At 42.2% G+C, this 27313-nt stretch overlaps 1 protein-coding gene across 1 annotated transcript in view; it reads left to right on the top strand.

The window, feature by feature from the left end:
• The window catches only part of LOC310709664 (BEN domain-containing protein 5-like), a 706149-nt gene that overhangs the window by 584042 nt on the left and 94794 nt on the right, over positions 1 to 27313 (top strand). The window contains exon 9 of the mRNA XM_083509645.1: positions 8080 to 8191. Coding sequence (XP_083365771.1) covers positions 8080 to 8191 — 112 coding nt within the window. The remainder of the gene's footprint in view (positions 1 to 8079; positions 8192 to 27313) is intronic.

Raw genomic sequence — 27313 nt, 5'->3', positions numbered from 1 at the left:
AATAAAATGAAGGAAAAGATTGCAGAAGAACAACCATTCTCCCCTGCTGATTGGTGGCTATTTTACAAAAGACTGGGAGAAAGTACGGCAGCAAAACTTTTACCCAGCAGCATGAAAATAATATTCCAAAGGATGGGCAAAGCGGCAATATCATACAGCTAATATCTGTTTTGCAGGCTACAACAAATGCCCTAGAAGCTGAAATTAGAGTTTGTTTTAGGTTTCTTCATCTTGTGTGTGATGACACAAAACTGCATTGTATGGACGCATCTGACACTTGGAGCTGGTTTGCCTGCAACGTTAAACTACGTTTTAAAATGTGCTATGGTTTAGTGAGCATGAGCTGCTGCTCCCCCACTCCTGACTGTTGCTTGTGGGAGAGGGGGAAAAAGACAAACATGCCAGAATCTGGCGTGGCTTAACATGTGGATCCAGGATCATGGTTTGTTGCACTCAAACAAATCATGAGTGGTAATCATAGCTTGGCTTCTGCCCATGATTTGTTTCAAGAGAAACAAACCATAAGCCCAGGTTTGCACATCACAGCATGCCCACAGGCAGATTTAGGAGAACGTGCCCAGTTTTGGTTGCGCTGGGTGCAGAGCCTTTGGGGTACTGCAGGGGACGCCACAACTGTGATGTAGAATGGAAGAGCAGGGTGCCAAACTTTGGCATTCTGCAGGGCACCGCTGAAATGTCAGACCACAGGGTCTACCACTGGTATGCCAGGTGCTGGCTTGTTTGGACTTATTTAAGCTGGCCAGAGAACCCCTCCAGGAACCGGCTGCTTTTTTTGTTTGAGTTTATAGCAATGAGATGCTGAGAGAAACCAAAATCGTCAGATCTGCCCACCCCTAGTTACTAGTTGATTAAACCATGGTATTTTGGCTTCAGCCAGCACCATATGGGTCATCTATTTTTTGAAGCAAGCAAAATCCATTTTAATTTCAGCATCCCTGTTTCATCTGTTAGTTCCAAAAGTGAAACATTAAACTCTGTTCCTGCAGCAGCACTTTTGAAAGATTCCTGCTGGGAGAGTCCCGACAGCCTAATCAGAGACACTGTTAATGAGGTTCACCCTTAAGCAAACTGTGATTACACATGCAGCTTTTCCGGAGACTGTCTTGATAGCTGCTCTTCACTAATTTATTTTTTAAAAATTTTTTTGCATCACCTTGCATGGTGTTAGACCATTCAATGACTTTGAATATTTCTGCTTATCTGCAGTTTGTAAGCCACCTCTCCAAATTATTTTAAGGTGTGGATTTGCTGACTGGTGAAAGCAAAGTACCTTTTCTAATTAAGATTTCATTCTTCCGCCACCTAATCTGAGGACTAAATCTCTCCTCTACCCACAATATGCCAATCTGAAACATCCTTAAAGATGCCCCCCACTTTCTTTAAATACTATTTTTTCCTGGTTTTCTCTCCTCCCCACCCCTGATAGCCTAATATATATTTAATGTTGCTTTCTGTCGCTTAATATTGAATATTAAAGAGGACTTGAATGAAAACCTTTGGGGCATCTATTTGCAAAATGCACATGCATCTGCCTCCTAATTAAGGCTTGGATAGCCAATCTGGGAGGACAGACTGCATCACCACTGTGATAGTGGTGCACATATGCAGAAACAGATAGGCAGAACTGTCCTGCTGATCTTCATCAGATTCCCCTGATATCTTTATGCACTTATGGAAGACGTGTTATATTGCTTCTTTTATGGAACTGTGGCAAAGTTTTATGGAACTGTGGCAATGTCTAACAGTTTTTCCTAATGTGCATCATCATTATTGTACACAGATTAAGACTGCTGGATTGGGTCCATTTCCTTTTCCCTTGGTAGAAAGGAGGGAAAAGTTGTTCTTCATGTTCTGGTAGATTTTCAAGCATTTAAGAATACTCTTCATGCTAGCTCAGAATTCTTTTGCTTAAGACATACAGCTCTTTTTTTAAAAAAAAATCATATATGCCTATCTGTCTCCTGTGCTGTTCTGTTCCATCCTTGACTGGAAATAGGAAAATCAGTAGTAGCATTGTTTTTCAGCAACTCCTCCAACAAAGACAATTGCAACAAAAGCAAGAAAAATAAATTTTATTGAATTATTTTGAAACCATGCTGCTTGGTATTGAAAATGTCAGCATTTCCCCTTCTCCTAAACAGTTCAACCATCTCTGTTTTCTACCCATTGCAAATACTATGTTTGGTGTCACAAAGTCAGCTCTAGCACATGCTTATCTGAATGAGCAATCTGTGTGAAATGAATAAGATCTTTTTCTCCGGCTATATAAATGATTCAGTCTTGCTGCTGCATCTCAAATGCTGTTCCTTCCTTCTTTTGTTTTTAAAGGACTCTATCAATGTTCTCTTCCTATGCCCTGTATTTCTATATTTTTTTTAAATGCTTTTTTATGTTATGCCCTTGGAAGCTTGAAATTGAAATCTGTTCCTTACTTACCCAGAAATATATTTTGACTTTTCCGTCAGCAGACAGTGATAGTGGTTTGCTGTAATTCAGTAACTCATGAGAGCCCAGTTGTGGAGGGACTGTGCAAATTATTATGAAAATAGCAAATAGAAGTTAGGTGTTGTGCTGGCTTTCCTCCAATGAGATGCAAAATAGGCGATACCTTTTATTGATCAGACGTCAGTTGGCAATAGGGTATGCGTTTTCAGGATCACAAATCCACACTGAGCATAACTGAACAATATTCAAGAGATGCCCGAAAATTATGCAGGGCATTCTTAACATTCAAAATAGCCCTTGGGGTATCTGTATTCATAGAAATACTGTTGTGTGAATGTGTGTCTTATGCATCTCTGCTATCACCACCAGTTTCAGTGCTCTGAATATATGTATAAAATGGGATAGGAGAAATTGCTGCTGCTGAGATCTGGGGTGTTTTGGTTGACATATGCACTGCTCATGCTTATACAGATACCAGACTGACTACTGTGAGTGCAAAAAGCACCCCAACGTGATCAGAATCAACTAGGGAGAAGTAAAGGTTTATTATCAATGCAGAGACCTTTTGCTATGTGATATAGATACTGGCCTGATATTTAAATATATTTATGTGTGTGTAAAAAGAAAAGAAAGTGCAGTAGTGTCCTCCAAATGTTATGTTTGTACTGTGCAACACTGTGATATGCAGCCCCGATCCTATGTTTGTCTGTTGGGATGTAAGTCCTAATGATTTCAGTGGTAGGGTTGATGGTGGGACTAGCACACTAGTGGTGCCTAGTTTGTTAACAGCATTCCAACTATTTTTGGGATTGAGTATGCAAGTAGTTGCCTGATTTTTTTTAATCCCAGTACTTATTTTTGTGTACATTAAGTGATTAATTAATGGATTTGAAACCCACCCCCTTTTTCAGGGCATAGCTCTCCAGAGGTAGCTTATTGACATCAGGATAAAACAATTAAGTACAAAATAAACAACCCTGTCTCACACTAAAACAGCAGCAGCTAAAACGTCCAGCATGCAGCATTTTGGCAAAAAACACTTTGAAACAGAAATATCTTCATGTTTAAAGGCTAATGCAGATGCCACATGTGCCTTTCGAAGGAGACGGTTTGAAACATATAGAGCCATCAGTGAAAAGTTCTTATCTCTGGAGACTAACTACCAGTTTGGTGGATCTTACTGCCAGACCAGAGAGCAGGATTGAAGACTCTGGCAGGCTCATATGGGTGCAGGTAATCCTCCAGAAATCTGGCAAACAATTTAGGGACTTCTCTCAATCAACTGTGCAAGGTTCCCAATTGCACGGAGTTCCAACACACATACAGTGGTACCTCAGGTTACAAACACTTCGGGTTACAAACTCCGCTAACCTGGAAGTAGTGCCTTGGGTTAAGAACTTCACCTCAGGATGAGAACAGAAATTGTGCAGCAGTGGCGCAGCGGCAGCAGGAGGCCCCATTAGCTAAAGTGGTACCTCAGGTTAAGAACGGTTTCAGTTTAAGAATGGGCCTCTGGAATGAATTAAGTTCGTAACCAGAGGTACCACTGTACAGCTATATGTATGTGAATGCCCCTTTGCAGACATCCAGCAGCATAGGCAGGCATGGTTCTCTCCCCACCTCAAGAATGAGGAATGCAGGTCTATATTAGAAAATAAGACTAGTGTCTCTTAACTAGTGATTTACGTAGCCAGTGGAGGAATGTTTGATAACTATTAAAACCAGGCTACTTTTTAAAATAGCTGTATGTGTGATGAAGACTACTTAAGTCCCCCCCCCCAAGAAAAATAAATCTCAGCCATTGGTGCATTTTATTTTTCATTTCATTTCTTGCCCACTTAGCTATTTATAGTGGAGGCTTGTGTTAGTTAGGCAAAGCACCATTTATATGTTGTGTATATTTAAATGAGCCCACACATGCAACTATGCACAGACTGGTGCTTTCTTCCTCTGGCCTTACTGAGATTTGTGTGAAAGAGAAGAAAATAAACATTGAATCAAGGTATTTCTTGCTGATCTTAGAGGAATGCAGTGCATGCTGTGGAATGCCCCAGTTCTTCCTTGATGTTCGTGCCAGGAAGTAGCACTCCCACAAGTTAGGAGGGGGGAATGGGTGGGCACATGGGAAGGAGACATGTATCACTGCACATTTATTTTTATTTAACAAGAGAAAATGGAGGAGTGCTTTGTTAACTATCACTCGCTGTTTAAAATTGTGTCACTCATTCTACAAACGTCGACTCCACCATGTGGCCTTCAGCAGCTAATGCTGATCTGCCCACTCTGTCTGTGCTAAGAAACTCATTATTAAATATTCTTTTGTGAGTTCTCTTAAAGTTACAAGTCCACGGAAGCAAAACGGTGCAGAAAGCTGGCTGGGTGGAAATGCAGCCAAATGCCATGCCTCATTACCAAATTGCCCTGTGGGTTTGGAATGAATAAAAGCAAAATGAGAAATCTAATCAGGATGCCCTGCTCCTACAAAGCCACTAACTGCTGTGGTGCAAACTGCTGTTCATGCCATATCTGCTAACCCAGAATCCTGCATTGGCATGTGGAGCCGAGCTAACGAACTTGTATCACTTGCCATTTAAAAAGCCCTTAGCAATGCACTAGGTTTTGCTAATGATGTTGGCTCCTTTGGGGCTTTAGATGGCCTTGAGGATGCCACATAATGTTGGCACCATCTGGCCCACTTCTGCAAGTGGAACTCAAGCACTTTTGCACCGAATGCATAAGACGCAAGCATTGGCATAGCAACAGAAGTGGCTGTCACTGGAGTCAGGTCCCAATAGTGTCAGGCCACCAGAAAAGTCCTTCCTCAAGCACAGTGATCCAGTCCTATATATAACTTGCATTGACATGAATGCTACAATTTCATGGCCAAAGTATAAAATAGAAAGACACTGCATGGAGAGGGAAATGACATTTGAATTTAACCTAAGGGAAAAAATAGCATGTCAAGCCCTGGTCTGGAGTGCCATCAGGGGGGTCCCATTCACAGCTCTCCTAATTTATGCTTCCAAAATTTTCATGAAATTTTTAAAATTATTTTTAATGCAAACCAATGTGGAAAAGTAGCGAACCAGATTTAAGATTGGGGAAATTGGGAATTAAACTGGACATGTTTCCCCCCATCCCTAAGTGCAGCTGATTTTGAAATTTGACAACCTCAGATAAGTTAAGTAGTGCTTAAATAATTCTTTTAATATAGGAAGCAAAGTGTTGATGTACAGTTTTAAGACTTTGGTTTTGTGATTGTTGCATGCACGAGACTTTTCCTGCTACATGCTACAGACTCAGAAGAGTTCCAGCCAGCATTCATGCCTTCAAGTAAAGTGGCTACACAGTCCAATTATACCCGCTCTCAACTCTAATGGGGAGGGGCAGAGAGAGAGAGAGATGGTACTTTTATGCTCCCCTTCCCTTTTTCATTTTCAAATCCTGACCCTTCCCACTAGTGCCATTTGTGGATTTGCACTGGCAGGCTTTGTGTGGGGTATTATCTGTACATTCACCCAGTACTGATTCAGTGAACCAGCATTTCCTCACAAAGCAGACGGGAAGTGTGTGCAGTTCTTTTTGTAATAAATCATGGGCATGAAAAAGGATTTCTTTAACTCCTTTAGCCCATTCTTCTCCATTTCTCTCACCTTCTGGGAATAGGCCTGTAAGAGACTCTGCAGGCATATAGTGGGTGCAGGAAATAAAAGACAGGGGAAATCAAAGGAAGAAAAGTCAGAGGTCCCAGCGATTTTCTATAGATTGAACACTCTTGAAAGCAAGGAAGGACTGTAAGAAAAATAAGCAAACCAAAAATAACACACATCTTCAGGCATGTTATTAAATCTTCCTTGACAATAGCAGGCAGCCAAGAGCTCTTTCAAGGGATAAATTATATGCCCAGGGTGAATCAGAGCTGCTTCTCACAAGATTTTTTCCCTAAGTACAAATCATACATGCATCACATCAGGGTGCATGCTTGTTTCAAACACAACCTCCAAAATACTTAAAAGTGGGGGTCCAGTTTTTTCTTGGCCACTTGCAAGTATTTGAAGGGAATCCCCCCTCTCCATCTGAAGCAACTGTATATCTGAGTGAGGAAGGGAGGCTAGATTTTTCAATTGAAAAAGGACAGCCTTTCAGCTTGCTCAGGCCAAGATACCTGGGGAGAAGGGGACAGAAGAAACTGTTGGGTTCCCTACAGTGTGTTTTGCCGTGGGCTGATTCTCTCTCATCTTAATGCTGTCCCATTAGTACATTTCCCTTCTAAAAGACCAAGAAATGGTCTGATTTAAAGGCAAGGTTTTTGGCACATGGGCCACAGTTAAAATCTAGAATATGGACAGAGCCATTCTGGTGGCATTCCAGTGCTTTGCAGTGGCATCTTGCAGTTCTGAAGAGCCAAGCTGGAGTGTTGCCCTGACTGTATACCACATGCCACAGCTGAGTTTCATGGCCTCCCAGCTCCTTTCAGGGTTACCAGATGGATATCTGTGCTGCTTATGACATTTATACTACAGATTGGCCCCCCATGTTTTAAAATGCTAATATGCAATCTTACATATGCCTCCTCAAAAGTAAGTCCCATTCAGTTCAATGGGGCTCCCTCCCTTATAACACTGCAGCCCTAAGACAACTGAATAGGAAATAAACTATTGTGCAAAACACATTCAGTTCAGGATCTACAGCTTAATTAGTTTGTGGATTACAAACTGTTTAATTTTCTATTTCAGCTTCCCTCTCCTTTACTTTCTCCCCATTTTTAGCTGGAGAATGTGTGGCTTAGTATTTATGAATGTTCTTTCTCTCTCCTTATTCCTTCTCAGACATTGGGGATTTTCATCAGACAGCTTTACAAGAACAAATCTCAGCTGTTTCCATAGATATGTTTAAATAATAGATTGTAATAGCCATTCACCTAGTATCAAGTGAAAGCTCTTTGCTTCTCTAGAAGCTCTAGAGTATAGTAGCAAAATGACTTTTTTATTGTTTCATTTTACATATAGCAAAAGTTGTGACTTTGTGTGGTTCCTCCTTATTTTCAGGAATTTCTATATTGTACCTTTGATATAAAACCCAAATCCATAATTAGGGCAGTACTTTTATTAAAGGATACAAACCAGTGGGCAAGCTTTCGTGCCCCCCGATCTCTGCATCGGGATGTTAAAACCACAAGGTGGGGAAGAGAGAGAGGCTGCTGGTGTAAATCAAACTATCTTGGTCTTCCTTTGCTGAAAATCTTGATGCAGTGTCTGGGAGTAGGTAGAAGACAATCAGATGAGACCCTTTTGGGCATATTAGGTTTCAAGCTGAACACCAGCCTTATGGGAAGGAGAAGCACAAAACGTGCACCTATTACAACCAAAGTTGATTGTTAGAAGCCTTTAGTGTGACTCCCCCTATCCATCCCAAGAACACAGAGATACATGGAGTGAGATGAGTGACGGACTTTCAGCCTGCAACTGGTGTCAGTTTGGCAAGGCAGGAGTTCACCTGGAGTGGTGGGCGGCTGAAAGAAAAGTAGGTAGTGTGAGAAACCAAACTTCCATCACCACACACTCAAACTGGCCTCTTGAGCGCTGACAACTTGTCCTGTCTTTGTTTTTACAGGTGCTCCCTAATGGGCTTTGATTTAAACAGGCATTGGGCAGATCCCTCGCCTTGGGCTCATCCCACTCTCCACGGTGTCAAGCAGCTCATTGTTCAGATGTACAACAATCCGGTGAGTGAGCAACCTCACACTGAAATAGTAGCTAAGCATCTATCTAAAACTGTTCTTTTATCTTCCGCATGCACCATCACACAGTGTCTTGATGATTCAAGAGCACATTGAGACATTGTGGCAATAATTCAGCACGGTAGGGTTGTGTTTTTTACTCAAACATGCTACTACAGCGCCCTGTCTTCTACTTCCTTGGTTCTTCTGCATATAACCTTTAGCTGCATGACCAGTTCCACGTTGCACAGGTCTGATCAAGACTCTGTTGCAATTCATCTGCTGTCTGGGAGACTATCTATTGTAGCCTTTCCCAACTTGGTGTCCTCCAGATGTTTGGGGCTACACATCTCATCAGGGTGACGGTTTTAGTCCAAAATAACTGTAGGGTACCAGGTTTGTGAAGGCTGATCTGTTGGAAAACATCTCCTGTGATTAGCATTGTAAAACTTCTGAAATGTCTCTTTCTATGGGACTACCAATGGTAATAAAGCCAAAGAACCTACCTATTTTATCAAGAGTTTGAAGCAACCCTTGTGATCACTCTATGCTGAATACATGGTCTGAATTGAACATGCTTGCTTTTGTAATGTTCTAGCTGCAAAAAGGGAGAGTGTTGCTCTAATAGACATAGCCCCAAATGCAAATTTTGAAATGGTGTTGCTGTTTAATGCAGTGCGGAGGCAGGTGTTGCTATGTGAAACTCAGAGCAGAAAGGAAATAGCATTTGCAAATGTTACATAAACAGAAAATCAGTCAGATGCTTGGCCGGAGAAGCAGGGGTGTTTTGAAGGTGAAATTGCTGCTAATCAGGGGAGATGGATTAAGGAGCAAAGAAGAGTGGAAGACAGACAATTATTGAATATGTGACATCAAAGTGTGGAAGGATTATTGAGTATGTGACCTAAGAAAAACCTCTCAGCACAGATGGAGGTGGATTTGAAAATATAAAATAAATAACAGGCATTTTCTGAGAAGTGTAATGGGATTTTATAGATGGCTCTTGTTGAGTAAAATTCCTGATGCTCCATCTCACACTGACAGCTTCCCTTTCAGGGAATAGTAGTGTATTAAAGCAAATATTGCTACCATTCCTTTTTGTGGGGTGGGGGGTAGGTTGTATCAGATCGCACATGTATCCCTTCCTTCAAGGACTGAAAGCAGCTAGTGGATCACTATTACAATTCATTGACTAATTCCTCATTCTGCTTCAACATGGGATGGATTAACATGACAACATATTTGGGATTGAAATGGCCACAACTTGAAACTATGAAAAATAGTGAAAAAATGTGGTCACATGAGTCCACTGTTGGTCCCGAATCCCCACCTTGGTATACAAAAAATAGCCTTAGCTGGAAAGTAGCTTTACATATTTATTCTACGAAACATTGCAAGGTGGCTCTGCCATTTGCAGTAGGATGCTTTATCTGAATAAAAAAGAGAGAGGAAAGGTCTTATTTTCAGGAGACACATTACATTCTATTGGAAAAAAACTAATCCACTAACTTGCATTCAAGTGGTCTGCAGTTTGCAGCCAATCCATATCTCACAACCTGAGCCCATTTCAAATGATAGCATTGCTTAAATTACCTCCCACTTTTGCACCACTTCTGTGATTCCTGTTCATCACCAAATAACTCATATGCAAGAATAACACTCTGGTCTCATGAATGCACAGACCCTGCTGGTGCCTGACATAAATTTCCCTTTTGTCAGGGCAGCAAATTGTGTCCATTTTCAGGCTCTGCTTCCACTCTTGAAATGATGCTATTAGCATAGTCATCAATGTGAAACTGTGCAGTGGACGAATAAAATATAATAATAGACTTGGCAGGGGTTTTGTGTCTAAATTGCACACTTGAGCTCTCTATACTATGAGTCTACAAGTGGTATCATCTCATCTAACATTTGGATGGTTGGAAACAATTGTTTTCTGCTCAGTATACCTCCTTCCCCTCCCCCATTTCCACTCCAAATAATTCCATTATCTCTCAATAGTAAAGATCTTGTGGCCATTTTGAATATGAATAAATGAAGCAGACTAGGTTTGCATTTTGCCCTAGATAACCATTAAATAGATGGTGTCTCCTTTTTTTTCTGAGGGCCTTAACCACACATGACACTGATGATGTGACTGGCAATTATGTTTTAAAATTAAATACCAGATGTGGGAGAGAGCCATTGTTACCAAGTCTGCAGTGTATTTAGTTGTGTATCTGCAGGCAAGCAAACATTTGGATGGTAATGAAGGTGGAGGTTGCAGGTGCCTTCCCCTGCCCATGACTGGCAACCCTTTACATTTCTCCACATGTTCTTGGCAGCCATGATGCCAGATTCCCTGCAAAGCAAGTAGTACTGGGGGCTGGAAGCTAGTGGTGGCATTTCCCCACCTCCAGAGGGATCAGTGCTCCTGAGTGCTGCAGGGCAGCTTGGACTGCTCTGCCAGCCTCTGTTAGGTGTGTTTGTGGCTGCTGCTGGTCCTCCACATATGAGATGGGGGTATTATTGGGGCTTTTACCCCTCCCAAACTGACTTTGTGGCTGCTTCTCCCTGTGGGTCAATGCTGCAACTTCTCTTTATTTTCCAGGGTGCAGCTTCTACTGTGTTCACATTGGTTTTGACTCAGACAGCTGAGCCCCCAGCTGAGTTGGGATGGGGGGGGGGGCTATGATGGTGAGCTAGGTTTGAGGCCACTGTGTGGCTCAGAACCAGCTGGCTGAGCCAGAGATCTGCTTACGATTGTGCCCTAAGTTAGTTGTGTTGAATTTCCACTGAAATCAGTGGGCCAAGTTGTGTCTTGAGTAGTTTACCCCATTGCTAAGTCTGGATCCAACCCATAGTGCACCTCCTTTCATTTCCTATCCTTTCAAGATAAACAAATATGACAACAATAAGCAAGGGTTCAACAATTGTTCATGCAAATCGTGTTTCTCACTTGACTGCCTGCTAATCACACAATGTATGTATACAAAATAGGTTCATGAAAAAGTAACTATCAAAGCACATATAAATTTATACTTATAAAGGTAAAGGACCCCAGTCAAAGGCGACTATGGGGTTGTGGCGTTCATCTCGCTTTTCAGGCTGAGGGAGCTGGTGTTTGTCCACAGACAGCTTTCCAGGTCGTGTGGCCAGCATGACTAAACCACTTCTGCTGCAACGGGACATAGTGATGAGTTCCAGAATGCATGGAAATCACTGTTTACCTTCCCACCGTAGTGGCAATTATTTATCTACTCACACTGGTATGCTTTCGAACTGCTAGGTTGACAGAAGCTGGGACAGAGCAACAGGAGCTCACCCTGTCGTGCAGATTCAAACTGCTGACGTTCTAATTTGCAAGCCCAAGTGGCTCAGCGCCACCCACATCCCTTACCTTTTACCTATACTTAAAGAATCCCCCCCCCAAGGTAGAAGTCTTCCAGGTTCCTCTGGGTTGGAATTGAACAATGAAAGAAAAGGCATCCAATTTTCTTGAAATGTGTCGTGCTTAATGTCTTCCCTAGCTAGACTGCATTGGTACATAAACTTGTCATCTAGTGCCAGCTGCCAGAACCTTTAGGAGAAATCCTCATCACCTTTCCAATATCATGCTATTTCCACGTGGGCAGCTATAACAAAGTAAGCGGTTAATTCCTTGTGGGGTAAGGATTTATTTTGACCACAGAGCAAATAAAACAGAGCAAAATCTAAACCCATATTCTTGGTGCACTGCATTCTGTACAACTATGAAACTAGTTTGCCAAAATTCTCTCACACTAGATATATAATAACAACCCTCATTCCTGGCATTTTAAATGTGGCTAACACAAAAAAGAGTAATACACAAGTGGATGAAAGCGTGACAACAGAAGGTTGTAGCTATAGAGGGGCTGTATATGAAAGGGGAATGGCTACAAGGCAGTTAATATATGTAACATTTTTTTCTAATACACCTTGTCTCTAGATGTATCCTGTTCTCACAGTATGTTCCCCTGCATGCAGACAGCCCTTATGAGCCATCCTTTGAAGACATTCATAGGGGGAAATGTAACTTTGAAGTGGACTGTGCACCTACCTACATAGCTATGTTATATATTGTTACGATGTTGTTATTGTGTCCGGGGGGGGGGGCGGCGTGTTAGGCTGTAGGCCAAGACCCTTCTTTGCAAGTACAGTGGTACCTCAGGTTACAGATGCTTCAGGTTACAGACTCCACTAACCCAGAAATAATACCTCAGGTTAAGAACTTTGCTTCAGGATGTGAACATAAATCGTGTTGTGGCGGCGCAGCAGCAGGAGGAGGCCCCATTAGCTAAAGTGTTACCTCAGGTTAAGAACAGTTTCAGGTTAAGAGAAGACCTCCAGTTCTTAACCCGAGGTACCACTGTAGTGATTTTTTGTTTTTGAAATGTGAGATAAGTTTCTATTTAGACTAATGGTTCAATTGTAGAACAGGAATTCAACAACTTGGAACTGCCAATGAAAGACTTATATTTCATCTACATATATGGCGGATATATCATCCTGCTAAAAAGTATTGAGGTAGAATTATGGAATATGATCCTGTATTGTTTTTATTGACAACTAAATCCAAACATACGGCAACCCTACTTAAACCAAGTCAGCGGCAGTCTCAGACATGGGCGGTCTTATCCAATTCTGTTGAGTTCCTTTCTAGGTACCACAAAACTAAACATAAACAAGCCAACCCACCACAGGGTAACAGAGTGGTACCAATCTGTTGTACACCATTTCATTTCTGGCATATACAGGAGCCCCACTGCACATTTTTAGTATCACTATAGCTTGGTAGGAGTCCATGTCCTTCCCTGATCCTGATCTTGAGCAGAAGCCCACAGGGCATCGGGGAACAAGACAGGCTGAAATTGCAGTAACACAGAGAGCTGTGTTAGAGCGAGTGAGTGTGACCGAACTGATGCCTTTTATCCCTACAGGGTCAGATCTTAACCTGCTTTGGACAAATTAATTTCTGATACACTGTCTCCAGTGTATCCGAAAAACACACCTTTGTGGCAAAAGGCAATCTAATAGAAGCTTAGGGTAACAATTAGAAATTTGCCCCCCCAATTCTTGTACTTTCCTTGCCGAGAGAAAAATACTTGAATTAATATATTTCTGGGGCAAGGTCTGAATGCAAAGAATCATATAATGTATTATTATATCAGCCACAGTGTATCAGGAATTGTATTATAGCATAAGAAGTATGGTGATTAAGGAAATAGATACTATAACATAAAAACACTGGTAGGGTATAAACTGGAGCTGGGCACCAGATTCATCCAAGCTCCAAGTCATATCGGGCATATTTAGAGGGGCTCAGGAGTTGGACAAGTCAGGTACAGACATCCATGGTTTGCTACAGGTTGGGTTGGGTGGCCCAGAGCTATCCATGGCTGTCAACAGGTGGGGCATCAGACAGAAAGGAGAGGCAGGCATTGGGCAGGAAGCCCCAGCACAAGGGGTTAAAGCTACCCTGACTACCAGCTGCATCTTCCCTGGAGAAGGTAGGAGCTGCCTGACTCTAACTCTCCTTCCTGCTCTAGAACAGCACCATGCAGAATGTCAACAGGGGCATCAGTCCTGACAGGTGCACGGTGGCTTCCCATTCAGCAAAATTGACCTTCCTCTCTACTCTTGGTTGGGAGCCAGAGGAAAGGAGATGCAACATCTATTTCCCCCTTCCCTTCCCAGGCTATATGTTTAATTAGGAGTTTTTGTAATTTAAACAATCTTATTAAACATTAGCCATACCGCCAGACTAATTCAGGACGGGATCCACGGTGGGGCAGGTTGTCCACAGGTTGCGTCAACCTGTTAGGGCCCCCCGGATCAGGGCCACAAGGCAGATAACAGCTTGCACAATTCAAAAAATTCATCTGGATCTCTGGCCACTTTCTCATATAGTAGGGGTGCCATATTTCAAACAGTGAAAAGTTGTTGAGCTTATTTGACAAAATCATCAAAAAAGTAGTTCCCAGGACATTTCTGCCCTTACAATGCTTCTGACAGCAGTGTTCTGGATATGTCCGGGCAGTGCTTTTTTCCCCCCCTAAAAATTTTTTTTTAGGGGTACTCTCATTTTGACTCAAGAAAATCAACATTTTATAATTCAAATCAGGAAAAATAAATACAGTAAATGGACAAAAGTACAAAGATTCACAAAATGTTTAGGGGTATGCGCACCCCTATGCCCCCCCCCAGAAAAAAGCACTGTGTCTGGGAAATTCTAGGCATATGGCTCTTCCACTAGATCAGAAACAAGCCTTCCATAAGTGGAAAACATATTCTGCTAATGGAGCCAAGCAACATTGCTCACATAGCTGGAATGTATGGGTGGCAAGGAGTCCTTTACTTTCCTCTCCCCCCACCCCCCATCCCATGGATTCTTTCCTACAAATCTCAAACTCTGCAATTTTAAGGTTTTCCTGCTACCTGGATTCTGAACCAAAAGGTAGGGCGAGAAATACATCACCCTTTGCACCTGCCAGCCCCCCTTCAGAAATGTCACCTTATCTCTGTGTTCCCTATTGCCTCAGCAAATGTGGGGCTGGGACCATATTACCAAGATAATGCCTGGCTTGGCTTTTAGACAGTGAAGAATTTGATCTTCTGCGTCTTGAAATCGCTTCTATATACCAATCCCAGATGGTCACCATGCTTTCTAACAAATGGGTTCTCTGCTATTGCAGTGGTTTTAAATCATAAAGCAGAAATGGTCTTTTTATGTTGTTTACATCCCTTTGATAAGAACTCTATTGATCTGGCTGCAGTTGAGCTGGAGTTCAGCATTTACCAAATATTGTTAAGGGCACCAAGCTTTCATTGCAAGTGGTAGGCATATTCTATCAAGAGTTGATATGAAAACTAAAGTCAAAAACCAAGCCACATCGCCTCCTCTTGGAACGCCCCCCCCCCCATTCTAATTATCTAATTCAGGAAGCACAGGTAAAAACTGATATAACAACAGGGTTACCACTTGATGACAGTTTGTTTTTTAAAGTCAAATATCATGAGACCTTTTAAAGAAATAGTTTTAATTTTTAGGATGTAATTGAGAGTGGCTATCCTTACATCCTGGACAGCGAGAAGCCCCTCTTAATATTGGTGCTTTGTGTGTCCATTTTACCCTGGTACTTTGAAGAGATTAAGTAGAATGTGGTATTATATTGTATGCAACTGCTGGATACCCCTTCCATCACTCCTCTCCCATGGCGGCCCCCAAATGTTTCCAAGAGATCAATCCACCTCATGTTGTTTGTGGACAGTTATAAGCAGAGAATATGTACATAATGTACCAGTTAGAATGAATACATTTATAGTACAATCCCATGCAGGTTTGCTTGGAAGAATGTCATATCATGGTCAAGGGGGCTTATTCCCTCCTAGTAAGTGTGTTTAGCTTTGCAGTATTAGACTGCACAGTGGGACTGACCTTTTAGTAAGCACACACGGGGTTGCATGGTTGGGCTGCAGCAGAGGATCTTGCTTCTAAATAAACTTGCATGGAATTTCACTGCATGTTAATCAATATGGTATCCACAGGATGGGCCGTCAGAAGCTGTAGCAAGTCACATGCATCTGTACTAGGCCCTATATTTCCAAAGGTCCAGTCCCCAAAACCTCCTAATAAGGTGCCCAGATGCTACTGACAACTGAAGGAAGAAAATATGAGGCCTAACCTTAGTCCTTATTTCCCTGTAGCAATCCTAAAACTCTTTCTGCCAGAATTTTAAAAGTATCTTGCTGGGGCACAAGGACACATGCATCTTTATTCTCCATGTTATCTCATTACACTTCCATATACAGCATGATACAAAAGCACGTCCATGTCCTTAATGGAAATGTTTGTTTTTCTGACAGTAGCTGAACAGACCAATATGAGAATGTTGATCACCTCCCCAGATATTCTGTTGGAGAAAAGGAGCCAACTGCATATTCAGCTCCAGGGACCATGGTGTGCCAAGTAGTCTTTTGGGTATCCAGACCAATTGCCAACTTCCTCATCTCTCTGCTCTTGAAGGAAAGTTAGGATTATGTGCAAAAGATAGATAAGAGTGCTGAGAAAGAAATGGCATTTATTCTATACAAAGCTGGATCTACAGCTTCCCTAGTGAGATATAATCCTCTCAATGCTGGGGTTATTTTAATCAACCTTAAAAGGCCCCCTATAAATCTGGCTACCATTCAAATTGATTCACCAACAGAAGCAGCAAAAGTTGAGAAAATTAAATCCAGGAGATTCTTGATACCCTGCTGCAAAAGGATGTGATTCACCATTTGCTGTTTAATAATCAGCTAAGACTCAATGCGGGGTGTACATGGGGTGGAATGCTGCTCCTCTTATTCTGCGGGCAGCGGGTGGTTAAGGCAAGCAAGACTGGGTGGAGAGGCCCCAATCCATCTGTCCCCTTCCAGTGCAAAGGAGAGGGGTTGAATTGTAGCCATAGCCGCCAAGCATTTTCTGATATTTGACTTTAAGGATGTGGGCGCGCAGCTATTTTTGATGGATGTCAGTGTGGTGTTTTCACATATCAAATCATCATCACAGTGCACAAACAAAATGCCCATATGCCGTCTTGGAGTGTTTGGAGAATGGAATCTTTGTGAAACTGCACACAAAATGGGTTACTCCACACCTTTTAGCGCAGATCGGAATTTAGCAATCCGTCAGATTTCACACTTCCCTGCATGTTGCAAAACAGTTCTCGACAGTTTAAACATATAAAATAATGCATTTGCATATGTATTTTGAGAGGATTTTTTAAAAAGAAAAATCTCAGATTGATGCAGGAAAGGAACTGCTATGGGTAAAACCAGGGGCGGGGATGCCATAGACTAGAAATAGATTTGTCGACCCCCTGCTCAACTACGGAGCAAACAGGGATAATCTGCAGTCCCTTTGGCTAACTTCCCACTTCTGATCCAGTAAGGAAAACTGGCATGGTAACAGTACCTGCTTTTTCCCAAAGTCTTGGCTATGTTCTGCAGTAGATAACTAGGAGTGAAGGAAGCCACTAGATAAACATGTCGTAAGAGTCATGGCTTAAGAGAATTGAAAAATTCAGTGGATATATTCCCCTAAGGAATATTCTGGGGCCATAAATGACTTCCACTTTTACAACATAGCTGTATGCCAGACCTTGACTTCAACCATAGAATCTGAATGAACAGATGTCTAATTAGTGTAATATTTACCACAGTTGACTTTACTGAATTTATTATGATTCTGTGATTATTAGGCTGACTTTAATAATTGATTCTTGACATGAAGTACTAAGCTGCTTAACTTGTGATAAATAAATTTCCCCCTGTATTCTCAGTTGTAAATGTTGACAACTGTCCTCTTTCTGATCACTCAGTGAAGCGCTCTCTTTTCAACTGAATCTTGGAGCTCAGAGTTGTTGTTTTTCCCTTAGTCCTGAAAGTGTGCTTAATATTACATGGCTGGAGTTAGGAGTGTATATATTCTTACATACCCCCCAGTGCATTTTAGTAATTTGTAGACCAAGCTAGATGGACACAGCAGTAGATGTTACTCTTAAGATTTGGAGGGCCATTTTGGCTTTTGCCTTGGGCATTTTGAATCCGAGTAACTAAGCTGGAAACCTCATAAGAACAGGCTTACAAGATTTCCTCTGCTTCCTGTCTGCAGCTGAGCCTGGATTATTGCTAAACCTAGCTACTCGTGCTGCGAACCTACTTCTTCTGGAAATATTTTTTTTTTAACTCTTCCATTTCTGTTCTTCCACTCTTCTGAACACCTTATTCCTGAAATGTTCTGCAATATAGCAGCCAGCAGATTCCATAATGTTACTTGCACCAGGGATAGTCTGGGCATGTGGGGACTGAGCAAACTACTCTTGGGTGGTTTCCTCCTTCAGCACTGGGCTCTGGTGGTTTACCTCGTGAACAGCACTGGGCAACAGGGGCTAGTTTCCATTTATATTTCTTACAGTGTCCAGAAAAATACCATGCCAGGTGCATTTGTGGAAAATTAAAATGCTGGCTAGACTCAGCCCACTAGGGCTGATTAGAGATGCCTGCCTCTTGCAATAACTTAAGCATCTTGTGTTGGAAAATTTTTTGGTCAAATTTGAGCCCTGGGGCAGGCGTTAGTCATGGCCCTGCTATAATACTGGAGCTCCAGCAGCTGCCCAAGGATAACAAATGCTGAGGCAAGCCCTTCTTGCTCTGGATAGCCTTCCAAATCACATATCACTTAAAAGTCTACATGGCACCCAGTGAAGACAAAAACTCTTCACAATAGAACGGTTGGAATAGGCAGCAACCTCTCTTGAGGGCAGAGGACGTTTGTACCATGAGTGAGATCTTAAGGCTTTGGACCCTATTTCATTGCTGTTTGATTTGTTCATAATGTTATGGGCCGGCCACCCCAACTGAGGCACGGCGGAGTCTGCAGTGTCTTTGAAATATGATTGAAATATGTTTATTTGCACAGATTTACACCGGAAGCTTTCAGCAGAGAGAGATTTCACAGCATTCACATCTCAGGAGAAGCCCGTCCTTTATAGCAGCCCTCCACTGGATTCCTAGACATCTCTGTGCCTCTCTCCCTGCCTTGCCTTCATCCTGCCTGCCATGATAGTTCTGCCCTCAGCCTGGAGTTCTGACTCCACCCTTCTCATTCCCAAGAACCCTTGCTCCAAGCAGCTTCTCCCCATCAGTCTGCTCACCCCCCTTATCCAGACCTGCAAAAGGGCCACATTTTTCCTGTGTGACATCATGCTTCCTCTAACCTCCTCCTCCCAACTCTGATGTTTCTTCTGCTAACTAGCACACAGCTGGGGGGGAGGACGCATCTACGTGGTCAGTTGCTCTTTAATGGCCTGGAATTGAAGAATTGGAAGGGACCATGAGTAGGGCTGCCAAAGGTTGGGGGGGGGGATTTCCAAAAGGCAGTGCTTTGTCCTGGATTTTAGGCAAGCCAATCAATTATTATTTTTGGGGAGATTTTGTAAAAAAAAGGGGGGAGCTGAACAATTTTGGTGGTTTTGTTTAAAAAAAAGCCTCAACAATTTTGGGCTCTTCCTCTTTCGGGGTATCCTGTTTTTTTCTTTTGGGAATGGCAACCCTAACCATGAGGGTTATCTCATGGTTCTCCTTGTGTTCTTAATGGCAACTCTATCAGTAATCTCTTGGACAGGATCACTGGTTCAGCCTGTCTTTTAAATCTAGTGTCTGGCAACTTCCCAGCAATACTCCAAATATTATCTAAATTCTACCATTTCTTAATTTCTAATATCCACTGACTCTAGCTGTCTCAGTGTCCTGGTAACCCCGAACTCTGTTACCCCAGATCTGTTACAACAATATTGGTCTAGCATGCCTATATTTGTATATCAAATACCACATTCAGAAGCACATTATATATTCATGTGCTGCCCTTCTGCTGTGCTTGATTTGTTCAATTTCTGGATTTTGGCCCTATACTTTGCATAGGTAGGTTACTAGCTTCTCAGGTATCCATCAGTACCATATTTGGCCAGTGCTGCTTGAGAATATGGCTTTTGATGAGCTTTGTTTTGTTTCCGTGGCTACTAACCATGATGGCGTGATCTACCTCCCCTGTCAGAGGCAATATGCTTCTGCATACCTGTTGCTGGAAACAGCAGGAAGGGAAAGTGCCGCTGTTCTCAGGTGCTGCTTGGAGGCTTCCTGCAGGCATCTAGTCAACCACTGTGAAAACAGGATGGTGGACTAGATGGGTCATTTCTCCACAAAATAAGTCATTATGACTCAAATTGGCTTTTTTAAAACAAGCCAGGTTAGGGAGGACTGTAGATATTGAATGGAATTAGAGGGGAGGGGCTGTTGTGGTTGTGAGCTGAAAAATTCTGGTTATGAATTACTTCCATACTTACTGAGATGCAGTTGCTTTCCTGTGGGACATAACTCAGACAAAGAGCAACTAGGCAAGTTTATTTAGTTGTAGCACATGTATCCTAAGATATTTTGTGTGTTATATTGCAAGGATTTTCTATGTGATATAGACTTTTGCTAGAGGGTATGGGAAACTATCAGGGGAGGTGCAAGCTTCCTTCCCTATCAGTCTCTCGAATGTATTTCATTACTAAGCCAGACATACAGCCTAGTTTCTCAGTGTAAAATTGTGTTGTTGATAACAAGGTTCAGCTTCCGATTGGCTGCAGGAGCTTCCTGCCCTCAATTGGAAGCTGCGTAAGTTGCGTCGGACATTCGGCTTCCAAAAAAAGTTTGAAAACTGGAACACTTACTTCTGGATTTGTGGTGTTCGGGAACCAAAATGGACAAGTAGCGAGGCGTTCAAGAACCAAGGTACAACTGTATATAAATGCTTTGTCGCCAGCCCTGGAACCTTTGGATGAAGGCTGGAAAACACTTTTCAAAACTAAAGAAATATATTAAATCATATTCATGGACCTGGTTTTATTCATTTATTTAGAACTGTTGTAATTTAACCTTCACCCAAAGATCTCAGGGCAGCAAATACATACAATATTAAAATAAAATTGTAATACATTAAAAATAACACTACACTGACAATATAATTCATCATGAAAAGCAGTAAATAGCAGCAGCAAAAATATGCACTTAGCTTGATCTTCTGAGAGTGAGGTTTACCCTCCTTTTCCTGGGATCTTGGGTTTTATCTCACCTACTAATAGATACACCATCACATTTAGAATAGTGCATGTGTTTTTTCCCCTAACATCACATGTAAGAGCATTTGTATTACTTTGCAGCACTCTGCAGTACCAAACCCCAAAGCTGCGTTAAGTTGGCTTCACATCTTCCCCCACCTTTCATGACTGCATTATATTCTGCCTTCTTTTCTCATTAGATGTCAATAGGATGCTAACAGCCTTGCCCATTCATGATTAGCATGTTCCATAAGATCTTCAGATTCTGCAGCTACAAATGGACTGGGATTTGGGGCAGCTAGATGGACTGGAGTTTGGGAAAGGAATATTATCGTGTTCCTGTCTACTAACATGTGGATCTGAGGACTTTTATCTGTGGTTTAGCTCTCAAAGAGAAGTGCAAAACATCATTAAGAAGCTACTTAGGTTTGTTTTTTATTGTTAAGAGATCTGTGTGGTTGTTTGAGAAAGCAGAGAGAGTAAGAAGCAGTGGAGGTTGGTCTCTTAGGGTATGTGGGGCACTGACTCACCAAGCTCAGCCTGTCTTGGCCAGTCCCCACTTTCCTGCCTTTCCCCCTTAAATCTAGCCCAGGGGTGGCACTGCCTATCATCTTCCTCCTCCCTCAGTGTTGCCCTTACAGAACTTGACAGAGAAGAGGATAGGGAGAAAACCAGAGTTAGTTGGCTCTGACTTTCCTTGTTTCTTGCTCTGCCAGCCATTTCCTCTGCTCCATCTACTCTTAGCCTTCTGCCCCACCAGTTCCAATGGGCTTCAGCCTCCATTAGGGATAATATGGGGTGGGCTGAGGGGTCTGGGGAAGACCAGAGACAGCTGCAGACCCATACCTTGCAAGTGTCCCAGAAAAACTGGGAGGGACATACCTTTTTATCACGAGAGAACGACAGTCATTTTGGTTGACATGATCTCTAATGATTTTGTGGCATGATCTCCCCGCCCCTCCAGAAAAGCACTTTTAAGGGGAGAAACGATGATGTGTAATCACGACAACCATGATTTTAAAAAAGGGAAGATGGCATCCCAATTTTGGCTTTAAAGTGTTAGAGGGTGTGCAGACATCACCCAGTTGAGGCATCTTTGTTCTTAGATGTCCATTTTGTTTGCAGCAAGAAAAAAAAAACCCCTGCAGGTGTTATTTTATCTACAGACACAAAATCCTTGTAGATGTATTTCATGTCATGTATTTCATGCTGTTTCCTGTCATAATCATGTCTATACCTATGTAATCCACCACACCTCACTGCCTGCCTCTTGGAGTAACCATCTGTGCCTATAGCATATAATAACATCATAAACCAGTGAAGTGATCAACTAGAAGCAGTCAGTGGCAAATTAGCAACTGGGTAACCTGAGAACACCTGAGTAGTATCCAAAAGCAGAATAACTCTTGAAGTTTTGTGCTTTTCAGGGCTATGGGAGGATGTTGTGGTTTGCTCTTTGTTCTGTATGATAAATGGCATATTCTGTGTAATGCCGATGATGGATGTTGCATTGAAAGGTCAGGAGGAATTCCCAGCACAGAGCCTGACCTTTGTTTAACTCACTTCTGCACTATGGATTTGGAATAATTTCACCAAGTTGTGAGAACCTCTCTTTTCCTTGTGTTTCTAAATTATTTCTTTCACTTTAAACTTTTTTAAAACATAGGAAAGAAAAAAAGACGGCTGGAAATTTACCCTGGGCCATTTTCTTGGTTGAACAAAGAAGAGATTATTTTTATTGGTGATTACAAACCGATCACATTCTTATGGACAGGCTGATTTCTTTGTCCTTTTATGCTCTTTTTGAGTTGATTCAGTGGTTTCTGCCTCCATTTTCTCAATGAGATTTCTGGGCCATGAAAATTATAGGAGCAGGTTTGGGCATTTTGAGATGTAGAGGGGAGAGGAGGAAGTAGAAGAGCTTCCTTCTTCTGTTTCAGACCCCTTTTAGCAGCACTCAAAAGAGAGCATATGCATCTTATTCTCATGTGCAAAGCTTTCACCACATTGGAAACACACTTTTATTGTGAGGAAAAAATGTGAAAGTTAAGCATGGACAGCATACAGTCTAAAACATGTGCTTTCCTCTCCCCAACTCTGAACATCCAAAACCATGATAGGACTATGGCTTCCACCACTGCTAATACTGAGTACAGTGGAACCTCAGGTTAAGTACTTAATTCATTCTGGAGATCCGTTCTTAACCTGAAACTGTTCTTAACCTGAAGCACCATTTTAGCTAATGGGGTCTCCTGCTGCCGCCGCGCCGCCGGAGCACGATTTCTGTTCTCATCCTGAAGCAAAGTTCTTAACCTGAAGCACTATTTTTGGGTTAGCGGAGTTTGTAACCTGAAGCGTATGTAACCTGAAACGTATGTAACCTGAGGTACCACTGTACTTTATTGTACTGCATGGGTTCACAATGGGAACTATTACTGAAACATAAAGCCTATAATTGAGAGAGCCTGGGATCCAGTAGTTGGAATGCTAAACTTGGACAAGGAAGCTTTGGGTTTAGTTTCATGTTCAGCCAGAATCCAACTCTGGCCTTTGGCAAAGCATTGTCTCTCAGTCCCAGTTTGCCATCCACACAACTGCAGACTGTAGAAAAATAAATGTTTCCCAAAACAGAAATGGAATGAATCTTGTTTTATTTGCCTTTTTAAAAATTTGAAAAGAGACATGGTCTCATCTCATTAACTGACAATTGTTTCCTCCCCACCCTCAGTCTCTTTCCTAGAACTTGTCTGTCAAAATAGATTTCTATCCGCAGACCGTTTAAGCCACATTACTGATATGAGACGTTTGGTCTCATTCCATCTAATTGATGTCAGCCTCCCAAAACACAACCCTGTAAATCTGGTTGCAAAAAGGCCAAACTGCAAATAAGTGAGGGGGGGATTAAATCAATGGATCTGTGCCTTCCAGATATATCCACTTCCTGGAAAGAATTAGCTTTGACCAGCTAGTAAGTATGAACATTTATTACTCAAAATGTTATCCCTTCTGATCTGACAGAGCTGTTTTGGATAATTTGTTAAAGATGACAAAAAGGCTCATATTGCTCTAGTTCATTTTTGACCTTTCTTACTATTAGAAAATTAATTTAAGGAGTGAAACAAATGTATTAGTGTTGTCATAAAAAGAAGATGAATACCTTACCTTCAAGCTGTTTCTTCATATTTATCCATCACACCTTGTAACATGATTGCTTTTTGAAACATAACATCTTGCAAAGATATTTTCTACCGTCACACCAACTTTTATTAAATATTGCTCATGCATTTCTCTTTTTTTAAAAGTTATGGATAGAATGAATTACTAAAGCCATAGAAACTGCAAATATATTTCTCTTGTCCACCGTTTTGGCAAAGTTCTATCAGCTGTGGACATAGTTAGAAGATTATCTAGTTTAAAAAAAAAAACCAAGCAAATCCTCTGGGTTTTTTATCCTTCTATTATGTAGCTAATAAACCCCCACCTCTCATAAGTATATGTAGTTTGCTGGAAATTTCTTTGCCTGGTTTTGTTTGCCTTGTTCCTTCAGGTTTTCTTAGGTGGGATGTGTCAAAAAATAGAACACAGCAATATTCTGCTACTATGGCAGATGTGTCTGTTTTAAAAATAATATTTGAAACATTCACTGAAAAATGCCCTGCCCTGATATTGTCAAATGCCTCCAACTCCTATACCAGGGAAGCCAACATGGTGCGCTTCAGATGTTGCTGGATCACAGTTTTGTCCCATGCTATTTATGTCCCCTGTCTCAAATGCATGTTGTCTGCCTTAACTTGTAGGTCCCGGTGAAACCTTTTAAACAGAGCTGCCACCGAATGTATCCTTAGCTGAAAAATTGGTGTTTCATGCTTGGGAAATCACAAATGAGGAAGGGAAGTTAAGAGAAATTAAGGTTATGATGAAATCAGCAAAATACATTGAACTCACTACTGCCAAATTTCACTTAGAATTCAAGGACTGGTGCTTTCTGTTTAAACAGAATATCAAAAGAATTTCAAGACCAGTAAATGCTGACACCTGCAATCCTAAACACACTTATTGCCGAGTAAGTCCGTTCATAAACAATGGGTGATACTAGGCACAGAAGAAAGCCATTGAAATCAGTGGACCTAAGTTAGGTTACTGATTTCAGTGAGTCTGCTCTGAGTATGACTGAGTTGGCTACCATCCAATGGAACTTGCTTCCAAGTAGGTATAGGCTTGCATACTTATGTGGGAGTGGGGTTTGCACCCTGCCACCCTAAAGGCGCTAAAGGCCTGGCACCCACTTTGATGGCCCTCTAGTCTATTCCAATCCCAGCATATATTTGAAAGAATGTTTTTTTTAAAAAAACACCACCCTGAAAACTCTGAGATTGTAGAATCCTCTCTAACAGACCAAAAAAGGGGGCAGGGGGTTGAGGCAGACAAATTACCTTGTCCTGTGCCTTACCAGGCATGCACCAGCAGAACACAAAGCATTTCTCTGTTCTTCTCTGTGTCTTTAAAAAAAACAGCATACAGTCTCACTACCATTGGAGTCAATGGGATGCAAATGAACTGTATTTGTCCCATTCCAGGGGTATGTTAGGGAGCTGGGAGGACTCTCAAATGTAGACACACCACACACACACCTCAGAATGCCTCCTTTTTGTTCTCTCCAAGTTAGAGGAACACCTGCTGAGGACCTTTCTGCAGCTTCACGTAGGGAGCAGAGGAGGTCAGATCTTTCTGGGTGTGGGCCTGTCGCTCCACCAGTGGCAGAGAGATCCTGTGACTCCAGGGGCACCCTCTCCTACAACCCAAAATGTGTTTGGTCTATAGCATCTTCCATAGTGAAATTTGTGTTTGAGGGACTGGAAAGAAATATGAGTGTTGTCTCGTGGCTTCCTGCTCCCAACCTACTGCCTGCTGTGCACTCAGGCAGAGAAAATGGAAAGCTGCAAATATTTCTTGAATTGTATTTGAGCTGCAAGGCAGCATTTGAGAAACGCATTAGAAAATCACATTAAATCATGAAGACACACAATAGGAAGTGTATCCAAATAGGTGTCTACAAATAATATTGGCTGTGCACACAGCTTGCATTGTGAGGGCATAAATTAAATCACAAAAGACAGTGATAGTTACAAAGTTAAAGCTGGGGAGAGATTTTCACTGTTTCGTGTTGCAGGGCGAGAGATTGATCAGTGCATTCAGAGACAATGGAAGGCAAGGCAGGCATCTGAACTCTCCCACTCCAGCCTAGAATCTCCCTGAAAACAAATAATATTCAGGTTTTGTCACCAGCTCCAGATCATCCAGCTCCAACAGTTTGGCTTTGCATTTAGGCTTTAAACAGGGTGCTCTGCTCCTGTTTTTAGGAGATTAAATGGTGCCTAGGGCTGATCAGAACATTAGTTTTTAGGGTGCTAGAATATGAATGTCTTGATTTCCCTCTGCATAGAGAGACAAGCTATAGTTAGAGGAAACCCAGATAGGAAGTACAGTGGTACCTTGGGTTACATATGCTTCAGGTTACAGACTCCGCTAATCCAGAAATATTAACTCGGGTTAAGAACTTTGCTTCAGGATGAGAACAGAAATCGTACTCCGGCGGCACGGTGGCAGCAGGAGGCCCCATTAGCTAAAGTGGTGCTTCAGGTTAAGAACAGTTTCAGGTTAAGAACGGACCTCCGGAATGAATTAAGTACTTAACCTGAGGTACCACTGTACTGGATTGGAGCAGCATCTGAATGGAGACAGGATGTTGGGGCTGCCTGCCTTTAACTATCAGTGCAGCAGAAAAAAGAAGATTGGCAGGTGGATCTGAAGGTTAAAGCCCTGAGCAGATAACCCAGTGGGGGAATTCAAGTCCCAGGGCGTGGTTTCAACATGATGAGGCAACCTTGTGAGATGCAGCCTTGTACCAGAAGAATCCTGCTGGGATAGCTCAGCCAGTTGAGCAATAGACTCTAAAACTCAGGGTCGTGGGTTGGAGTTCCATGTTGAGCAAAATGATTCCTGCATTGCAGGGGGTGGGCTAGATGAACCTCGTGGTCCCTTCCAACTCTACAATTCTGTGATTCTATAAAATGTAACCAACTGTAATAATAAAGGGGATTGCTCTAGCTGGTCCTAATCCCACCTCATCCTCCACCCCTCGTTCAAATCCTCTGCACAGAGCCATTGGTCAGGCCTGGTGCCAGCACACAGCCCTGGTTACGCATGGTGCATCTTAAACTTCTTTATTACACTGCTACGATTATGGACATCTGGGCAGGGGTGGGGGCTGATGTACTTAAACTGGCAATGCTAGCAAGATCGCTTGTGGGAGCCCTGAGCACTGCTCAGCAGCATTTCCAGGCCAGAAACACTGTGCAGCCCAGTGGTTACACTGAGGAGGATTCCAGGGCTGCACGCCTGTTCTCCCCCCACCCCATGGTGCTGTCCTTGCCTTGATGTAGGTTGCATCATGCAAGCCTGGAGGTCTGCTCAGTGCTGC

Source organism: Podarcis liolepis, assembly GCF_965112155.1.
Source record: "Podarcis liolepis genome assembly, chromosome: 6".
Taxonomy (NCBI): domain Eukaryota; kingdom Metazoa; phylum Chordata; class Lepidosauria; order Squamata; family Lacertidae; genus Podarcis; species Podarcis liolepis.
The sequence above is the reverse complement of the archived record's forward strand: the minus strand, read 5'-3'. Positions and strand labels throughout refer to the sequence as shown.